The sequence below is a fragment of the Salmo salar genome, chromosome 09 (assembly GCF_965601325.2).
Source record: "Salmo salar chromosome 09, fSalSal1, whole genome shotgun sequence".
Taxonomy (NCBI): Eukaryota; Metazoa; Chordata; class Actinopteri; order Salmoniformes; family Salmonidae; genus Salmo; species Salmo salar.
Window position 1 is genome coordinate 120,541,064 of NC_138299.1, and position 9,431 is coordinate 120,550,494.

At 45.7% G+C, this 9,431-nt stretch overlaps 2 protein-coding genes across 3 annotated transcripts in view; one reads left to right on the plus strand and one right to left on the minus strand.

The window, feature by feature from the left end:
- The window catches only part of LOC106612396 (neuronal PAS domain-containing protein 1), a 36,326-nt gene extending 36,092 nt beyond the window's left edge, over positions 1–234 (plus strand). For both annotated transcript variants that reach the window (XM_014213486.3, XM_014213491.3), the window contains exon 12: positions 1–234. This exon is cut by the window's left edge and continues 2,508 nt beyond it. The gene's annotated coding sequence lies outside the window, so the exon portion shown is untranslated.
- A 2,654-nt stretch (positions 235–2,888) lies between these two features.
- Positions 2,889–6,948, minus strand: LOC106612395 (transmembrane protein 160). The gene is made up of 4 exons (XM_014213485.3): positions 6,660–6,948; positions 6,530–6,554; positions 4,711–4,803; positions 2,889–4,555 (listed from the first exon to the last, which is right to left on the minus strand). Exons 1-4 carry the CDS (start codon positions 6,876–6,878, stop codon positions 4,257–4,259), a joined length of 636 nt encoding a protein of 211 aa, XP_014068960.1. The 5' UTR covers positions 6,879–6,948; the 3' UTR covers positions 2,889–4,256.
- Between the last annotated feature and the right edge of the window lie 2,483 nt (positions 6,949–9,431).

Below are 9,431 nucleotides of genomic sequence, written 5' to 3' on the forward strand. Positions count from 1 at the left end.
GGGGATGTCTGTCCGTCTGTATGTCTGTTTGTCTGTGCGTCGGTTGTAATTCCACTGGTTCTACAACAATAAGACCAGATTAAAAAAACAACCATCAGTGAGTCTAACCCCTTTCTGTTCAAATATTTCTGAATATACCATCCCCTTCTGATCTTCAAATTAAAACGAACCAATGTAGACATACTATGATACTGATGACGATAATAAAATATTCCATTAGAGGAGTACAAGAAAGTTTTCTTCTTTCCTTCTAGTGTCTGACTGTCTGTCCGTAAGAGTGGGCCGGGCTACTGCCTGTCTCGAAAACATGCCTTCAGAATGTACATCAAGATTTTCTTAATTTTCTTAAAATGTCTCTAAGTGTCTCAAGTCATCTCGACTTTATGTCCCGAGATGTCTCGCAACATTGAAAGATGAAGGTGATGGCTGAGTATGTCTATACCTGCCCCGCACAAGGGTGCATAACAATGTTCATGAAAAAGTACCTGATGTAAAAACCATCATCCATATTGGTCCCTGTAGACCAGGTTTGAGTGACCCTGGCCTGATGTGGTGCAGAGAAAACATGCCTGTTAGACAGTATACTGTATATCCAGGTTTATGAGCCAAAGCTCTCTAAGTAATGGCTCTGAAGATTTAGACAAAGGGTGTGTGTGTGTGTGTGTGCGTGCGTGCGTGCGCGACTGCATGTGTGTGACTGAGGCAGTGTTTGTGTGTGTATGCCTGTGTGTGTATGCCTGTGTGCGTGAGTGCGTGTCAGGCTGGGTGTCTTGTCTGCCTGAGGCCGTGTGTATGCATACAGTGTGTTGTGCGAATAGCCGGTGTATCTGTGTGTGCGAATGCGAGCATGTGTGTGTGTTACCGATGGGCTGTACGTGTGTATGTTTCAGAGCGGGTGTTGTGTTGTTCCATGCAGCCCTTAGGGAGGGGCTCTGACATTGAAGACGGGTTAAATCCTGTTTTACATTCAAGTGGCAGGCCCCAGTTCATTAGAGGGAGGATCATTCCTCCTCAAGACCAAAGGAAGCGCATACTAAACAAGAGCAGTTGTTGGGGAGAAAATGTGAGTGTACGTGCGTCTGTGTGTGTGCACGTCTGCTCGGGGGGGGTGTGTGTGTGTGTGTGTGTGTGTGTGTGTAAAGAGAGTTAAGAAATGACCTCAGGTTCCTCCTTTATCTCTTGCTTTCTCAGGTGTGAGTTCTTCAGCTGATAGCCTGTTCCATGGTGGGTGTGAAGGTGTGCCTCTACATCTCAGATAGGGACTGTGAGTTTGTGGGGACATGGGCGTCTCTCCTCAACCCTATGCCCTGGCTGTCTGTCTGTCAGTGACTTTGAAGGCTTATCTCAGCCCCTGAACGGAGCTGCAGTCTCTAGGGAAATAGTACCTTGGCCACATGGGCTTGACACTGAAACGGAAAACATGAGAGGAAATATTTGAGTGAGAACTGAAGGTAGACCCCCCCCCTCCTTTACACCCCCCCCCTCTCCCTCCCTCCCTCCCTCCCTCCCTCCCTCCATCCTATCCCCAACTACACCACCCTCAACACCACTTCTCGACGTGCCCCACCCCCTTCTGTTCTCCACCTCTTATCTTCCCTCACTCTTACCACTCATTTTACCCTATCAACCCTCCTCTTTCAGTCTCTCCATCCCCAGCCACACCACTCATTCTTTCACTGCTACAGCCTCATCCCTCCTCTATTCTGTCCAGGTCGTGAGGGGAGGGAAATACGCTCATCTATAACCTGTCATGGTGCCGTGAGGTGAGTTGGTGATGTTGTGAGTCAGTCCATGGTCCGGGTATTTGTCAGTGTGGGTGCGTGCTGCTTGGCGCCATGCCCTTTAGACGCGCCAGGCCCCAGGAGCCGCCTGCATGCCAAACAGAGCTGCCTGCGCAGTCAGACGCAGCCGAGGAGAGGGGGGGGGGTGGGGGGGCACGATGCAGCACCCAGACACACCCTGCATGAGAAACTAACTGCGCCAAAACGCCTGGGATGGAGTGGTGGAGAGAAAGAGAAGGAAAGAGAGGGATGGTTAGTAAGAAGCACTGGATGGGCTTCCGACCTCAGGACAGAGGTGAGTCTCAGCAGCTCGTGCCTCGACCCGAACCTTCTCATCTATCCAGTGAATCGATGGATGAGAGAGATAACCCGCACCTGGGCCTGTAACCTACTCAGTGATCCCTATAATCACCCTCCCGCGGTGTTATCCAGACAGCACGGGAGGTGCTGCTCTGTGTGTAGTGTACCCAGAGAGGAGGATGGAGGAATACATGGCATCAATGCTTGGTTGAGTGATAGGAACTACACACAACGAATTAAGGGAATGTCAGCCATTTTGATTCCATATTCTTATTCCATTTCTATGGTGTCAAATCTGATAGATAACCCTACATTTGTGTATGCAACATTCTGATCTCTTTAAAAGGTGCTACACATAGGATATTTTTTACATTTTTGCATTGTAATTTCAGAAATTAGAATATGCGAGTTGAGCCTTTTACTTTCGGTTTTGTTCCAACAGTTGTAAAAACTATATTTGTTATTGAAAATATATTTCACTGCGATTTAGATGATACAATGATTCCCTACACTATTCAGTGCTTATTTGCGCACATGAACTGAAATTGAGCGAACAGTGTAGAATGTTAATTAACAACCATGACATAGCGATTTCTCCAATATAACACAGCCACTAAGTCAGAACAGCAATGGTGGATAAGTATTAAGTGAAACACTATCATTCCACTATTAGCGCCAAATATATTATGGCCATTTTCTGAAATTACAATGCAATTTTCATTTTATTTTATCCTGTGTAGCACCTTTAAGTACTGACCACAAAGTAGTCTTTTCACGTAGGGGTCAAACACACAACAATAACACCAGTTTGATTTTGTAACTGTGTTTATGTACATATTCATACATACATACATACATACATACATAGTCTAATGATGTACAATAAGTTTTACTGAAGGCCATGCAGAAATCAAATGCATCACACTGCAACTCCATACAGATTATCTCTGACCCAGAGACTAACTCGCCTCGTTCCACCATCCAGGTTTTGCAAGCTAATGTTCTGTAGCGCAGCGGTCAGGATGGTGGCTCAGGCTACAGGCTAACAATACCTAAATGTACTCAATCATCTCACACAAACATACAGGTTATACAAATGGTATAGTTTCTTAAGGTTGGTATTTTGATTAAGTTGTGGCTCCAACTATCAACCCTCGATTGACTAAAGGTATGAAATATCGTTACTTTACAGTTCAACTACTCTGTAGAAATCGAATATTGAATTCAAGATTGCATTGAACATGTTTAATAAAGTAATTACAACTCATGACAAAAAATAAAACTGGCAAAGCGCTACTTGCTATATGAATCACAAAACCCTTCGGAAAATGTAAGCCCAAGCCTAAATGGGTTAAAAAAAATAAAAATCTGTAAGAACAGAACAAACACATTAAAAGAAAAACCCACAGACTTACACGCATACAGAGACATCGAATTCCAGAAAGATAGACCATTGTTGATGACCTATTTCTACCCTATATCGTTCAATTCACATAGGCCTAGTTCATCTATTCAACACATCAACATTGGCTACATCTCCTCCTCCTACGTCACCAGCATGGATTACTACAAAGAATCCAAGTAGTCCTTTGTACGGATATAGAATCAACTGATATAAAAAAAAAAAAATAGCATCAATCAAAACCATATTTAGGTGAGCACAGCATGGGCTGGCTCAGAGTATGGCTTAGGAATTGTACAGGGCTCTTTGATTCATAAAGTAAACACGATGAGGAGTAAATAAACTCAAATTAGGCACTCCCACAGTGTGTGTGTGTAAAATAAAACGAAATTTTAAAAAATCTAACATCCAATATTATCTTATTATATATATTTTTTTTAATCCTTAATTTAACTATGCAGGTCAGATAAGAACAAATCCTTATTTTCAATGACAGCCTAGAAACAGTGGGTTAACTGCCTTGTTCAGGGGCAGAGACAGATTTTTACCTTGTCAGCTCGGGGATTTGAACTTGCAACCAGCAATTTAACACAATCACCCACCCACCCACCCACAAACTACTATCACAGAGGACAGAACCAAATCATGCCTTTCACTGATCCCCTTTGTACCCATGTGTCTGAGGGTCATACACACTCCCCATCAGTCCTCTCTGTCTCATTCACACACAAAGAAACAAACACACACTTCGTCACCTTTGCCACTCAAGCGCTCTACTTGTCTTGGCCTTTGTCGTTGCCGTGGTGCCTGTCGCCATGGGAGTGGTTGCAGCGGTCGCGACAGTCTGGGCACTCCCCTCCGTCATCGTCATCCTCATGTATAATCTCCACCTCCAGGCGTCCGATGTAGAGCGATACCGCACACAGCCAGAAGAGGGCGATGCTGCTCACCACAGAAACATTCAGCAGCACGGCAGGCAGGGAGAGAAGCATCATCCTCCTCAGGGAAAACAGGCTGCCCACGTAGGACGCCCCGCCGAACGATACACACACACCACCCAGAATGAAGAAGGCTGGGGGAGAGAGAGAGAGGCGAAAAGATTGATGACTGATAGTAGTGTATTTATAATGGGTGTGGGTGGGTTTCTGCAACGTTAAGGACGTTTCTGATCATTTGCGTCGCTGAAATAGAATAGAGCCTTGCCCCTGGCCCTCCTAGCCTCCTTACCATAGCCTGCTTCTCGTCCTACGTCACTCTGGACGAATGCGATGACCCCGATACCGGTGGCCAGGAGTCCATTACGGAACCAAGACAGGAAACCTAGAACAGAACAACACGGAGATTACAGCCCAGTCTGAAAACAACCCCCTCATCCCTTCCTCTAACCCTTCTCCCATGTTGCTGAAGTTCCTGGATTCAGATGTGTAAACATAGCCTAGACGCATGCAGATTTTCTTACATTACAATAACTAATCTAACTGTGCCAAAAGGACTTCTAACAAAATGCATAGCATAGTAATTAAATAAATAGCCTGTCTTTAAACCTCTTCCTAATCTACAGTGCCTTCGGAAAGTATTCAGACCCTTTGACTTTTTCCACATTGTTACGTTACAGCCTTATTCTAAAATTGATAAAAATATGTTTTTTTCCCCCCCATCAATCTACACACAATACCCCATAATGACAAAGTGAAAACAGGATTTAAGAAATGTTTGCACATTTATTACAAATAAAAAACTGAAATACCTTATTTACATAAGTATTCAGACCCTTTGCTATGAGACTCGAAATTGAGCTCAGGTACATCCTGTTTCCATTGATCATCCTTGAGATGTTTCTACAACTTGATTGGAGTCCAGCTGTGGTAAATTCAATTGATTGGACATTATTTGTTAAGTCACACACCAGTCTATAGAAAAGGCCCCACAGTTGACAGTGCATGTCAGAGCAAAAACCCAAATCATGTCGGTAGAAGGAATCGTCCGTTGAGCTCCGAAACAGAGCTGTGTCGAGGCACAGATCTGGGGAAGGGTACCAAAATATTTCTGCAGCATTGAAGGTCCCCAAGAACACAGTGGCCTCCATCATTCTGAAATGGAAGAAGTTTGGAACCACCAAGACTCTTCATAGAGGTGGTTGCCCGGACAAACTGAGCAATCGGTGGAGAACGGCCTTGGTCAGGGAGGTGACCAAAAACCTGGATGGTCATTCTGTGGAGATGGGAGAACCTTCCAGAAGGACAACCATCTCTGCAGCTCTCCACCAATCAGGCCTTTATGGTAGAGTTGCCAGACGGAAGCCACTCCTCAGTAAAAGGTACATGACAGCCTGCTTGACAGCCCGCTTGGAGTTTGCCAAAAAGGCACCTAAAGGACTCTCAGACCATGAGAAACAAGATTCTCTGGTCTAATGAAACAAAGATTGAACTCTTTGGCCTGAATGCCAAGTTTCACGTCTGGAGGAAACCTGGCACCATCCCTACGGGGAAGCATGGTGGTGGCAGCATCATGCTGTGAAGATGTTTTTCAGTGGCAACGACTGGGAGACTAGTCAGGATTGAGGGAAAGCTGAACGGAGCAAAGTACAGAGATCCTTGATGAAAACCTGCTCAGAGCACTCAGGACCTCAGACTGGGGCTAAGATTCACCTTCCAACAGGCCAACAGGACAACAACCGTAAGCACACAGCCAAGACAAAGTAGAAGTGGCTTCGAGACAAGTCTCTGAACGTCCTTGAGTGGCCCAGCCAGAGCCCAGACTCGAACAATCTGAAAATAACCTGTCAGAGTTTGAGAAGAATGGGAGAAGCTTGTAGCGTCATACACAAGAAGACTCAAGGCTGTAATCGCTGCCAAAGGTACTTCAACAAAGTACTGCTAAACAGTCTAAATACTTATGTAAATGTGATCCGTTTTTTTCATTTTATAAATTGCTTTGTCATTATGGGGTACTGTGTGTAGATTTAGAATAAGGCTGTAACGTAACAAAATGGGGAAAAGTCAAGGGGTCTGAATACATTCCGAATGTACTGTAAATGTGCAGTTACCGGTTTCGTGGGACTTTCTCAGCATCTGCAGAACAAACAATAAGAAAAATACCAGCGATTTAGAAAGGTGCTTGATATCAGCACACACAGATCATTTCTGTAATGCAGGAGTATATTTATTGTAATTTACCAAGGCATCCGCCTTATCTAGTTCTGTCAGCTGATGATACTCCGGAATCCGAGCCTTGCCCCACTGCTCCTTCTCAACCACCCATTTCCGCGAAGACCCATGGACTCTCCTCGCCGGCAGTCCTCCGAGGTACTGCGGCCTGACGTGTTTCACAACCCGGGCGAACTGAGATGCAATCCGCGGCAGCTGTCTGCAAGTAAACCAACTCAAGGCAGCCATAGCTCGCTAAAAACACGACCTTTGCATGCCCTGTGAACTTTCACACTGCAAACGACACACGGAAGGAGGTGGTGCTCCCGTGCACAATGTTGGGAAATATATGATTGTAGCGCCGTCCTGCGTTTGGTATTGTAAAATAAACCGTGCCATATTCTTCCCTTATTACATGTGTATTTTATTTTGTAAACGTTTAACGTAGTCTGTTTCTACTTTACTACTGGTTTCCTCTCTCGGTACATCTGGTTAATCTCTTTATACGTTCCCTGCACCTTGTGTTTAGATTATTCAGCCACCAGATGGCGCCGATAGACCACAAAATCGAGTCCATTATCACGAGGCCAATGAAACAGTTTTAGTGTTTCAAATTGTTTGTGTGACAGGGAAGGAACCAACGATTCTGTAAGGAGTACTCCTATGACCCTAATTAGTGGGGAACATGTAAAAGGTATGAAACCACCTTTGCACCTGGTGAAGCTTTCAACTTTTTCTAGATGGTCCTGTGTAGAATGTGTGCCAGGCTTTATTGCTGTGCCCGGCTGTTATGCTCATGTGGGCAACCATTTTGGGGACCATGCAGTCTGATTGAGAAGAAATGTTTGAGGTGTGGTTAATTGTAGTGAGAGCCAAATGCAACACAAAACTTCTGTGTTATTTATTTGACAACATTCCAAATGTTTTTGTAAAGTTATGCCTCTAATGCCCTTTAGTTTCCAGCTGGTTTGTGTTCGGATAGGCTTTATAAATGTGCCTAGAATCTCCGACTTAGAATATGTTACAGTTGTATTGATGTTAGGGGTGTGAATGTTCTGCATTTGAACCTATGCAAGGCCATGTGCTGTGCCTTCAGAAAGTATTCACACCCCTTTTACATTTTTTCATATTTTGTTGTGTTACAGTTTGGATTTGTTGTCACTGGCCTACACACAATACCCCATAATGTCAGTGGAATTGTTTTTAAAATGTTTACAAATTAATTAAAAATGAAAAGCTGAAATGTCTTGAGTCTATAAGTATTCAGTCCCTTTTATGGCAAGCCTATAGTTCAGTAGTAATAATATGCTTAACATTTACATTTAAGTCATTTAGCAGACGCTCTTATCCAGAGCGACTTACAAATTGGTGCATTCACCTTATAATATCCAGTGGAACAACCACTTTACAATAGTGCATCTAAATCTTTTAAGGGGGGGGTTAGAAGGATTACTTTATCCTATCCCAGGTATTCCTTGAAGAGGTGGGGTTTCAGGTGTCTCCGGAAGGTGGTGATTGACTCCGCTGTCCTGGCGTCGTGAGGGAGCTTGTTCCACCATTGGGGTGCCAGAGCAGCGAACAGTTTTGACTGGGCTGAGCGGGAACTGTGCTTCCTCAGAGGTAGGGAGGCGAGCAGGCCAGATGTGGATGAACGGAGTGCCCTTGTTTGGGTGTAGGGCCTGATCAGAGCCTGAAGGTACGGAGGTGCCGTTCCCCTCACAGCTCCGTAGGCAAGCACCATGGTCTTGTAGCGGATGCGAGCTTCAACAGGAAGCCAGTGGAGAGAGCGGAGGAGCGGGGTGACGTGAGAGAACTTGGGAAGGTTGAACACCAGACGGGCTGCGGCGTTCTGGATGAGTTGTAGGGGTTTAATGGCACAGGCAGGGAGCCCAGCCAACAGCGAGTTGCAATAATCCAGACGGGAGATGACAAGTGCCTGGATTAGGACCTGCGCCGCTTCCTGTGTGAGGCAGGGTCGTACTCTGCGAATGTTGTAGAGCATGAACCTACAGGATCTGGTCACCGCCTTGATGTTGGTGGAGAACGACAGGGTGTTGTCCAGGGTCACGCCAAGGCTCTTAGCACTCTGGGAGGAGGACACAAGGGAGTTGTCAACCGTGATGGCGAGATCATGGAACGGGCAGTCCTTCCCCGGGAGGAAGAGCAGCTCCGTCTTGCCGAGGTTCAGCTTGAGGTGGTGATCCGTCATCCACACTGATATGTCTGCCAGACATGCAGAGATGCGATTCGCCACCTGGTTGTCAGAAGGGGGAAAGGAGAAGATTAATTGTGTGTCATCTGCATAGCAATGATATGAGAGACCATGTGAGGATATGACAGAGCCAAGTGACTTGGTGTATAGCGAGAATAGGAGTGGGCCAAGATCAGAGCCCTGGGGGACACCAGTGGTGAGAGCACGTGGTGCGGAGACAGATTCTCGCCACGCCACCTGGTAGGAGCGACCTGTCAGGTAGGACGCAATCCAAGCGTGGGCGGCGCCGGAGATGCCCAGCTCGGAGAGGGTGGAGAGGAGGATCTGATGGTTCACGGTATCAAAGGCAGCAGATAGGTCTAGAAGGATGAGAGCAGAGGAGAGAGAGTTAGCTTTAGCAGTGCGGAGAGCCTCCGTGACACAGAGAAGAGCAGTCTCAGTTGAATGCCCAGTCTTGAAACCTGACTGATTAGGATCAAGAAGGTCATTCTGAGAGAGATAGCAAGAGAGCTGGCCAAGGACGGCACGTTCAAGAGTTTTGGAGAGAAAGGAAAGAAGGGATACTGGTCTGTAGTTGTTGACATCGGAGG

Excerpts from the sequence above, each read along its gene's own strand:
- LOC106612395 (XM_014213485.3), bottom strand. The coding sequence starts at position 6,878 with ATGGCTGCCTTGAGTTGGTTTACTTGCAGACAGCTGCCGCGGATTGCA. Across the intron at positions 6,555-6,659 it reads TAGATAAGGCGGATGCCTTG|ATGCTGAGAAAGTCCCACGA; the intron begins GTAAATTACAAT and ends TTTGTTCTGCAG. Across the intron at positions 4,804-6,529 it reads GAGAAAGTCCCACGAAACCG|GTTTCCTGTCTTGGTTCCGT; the intron begins GTAACTGCACAT and ends GTTCTGTTCTAG.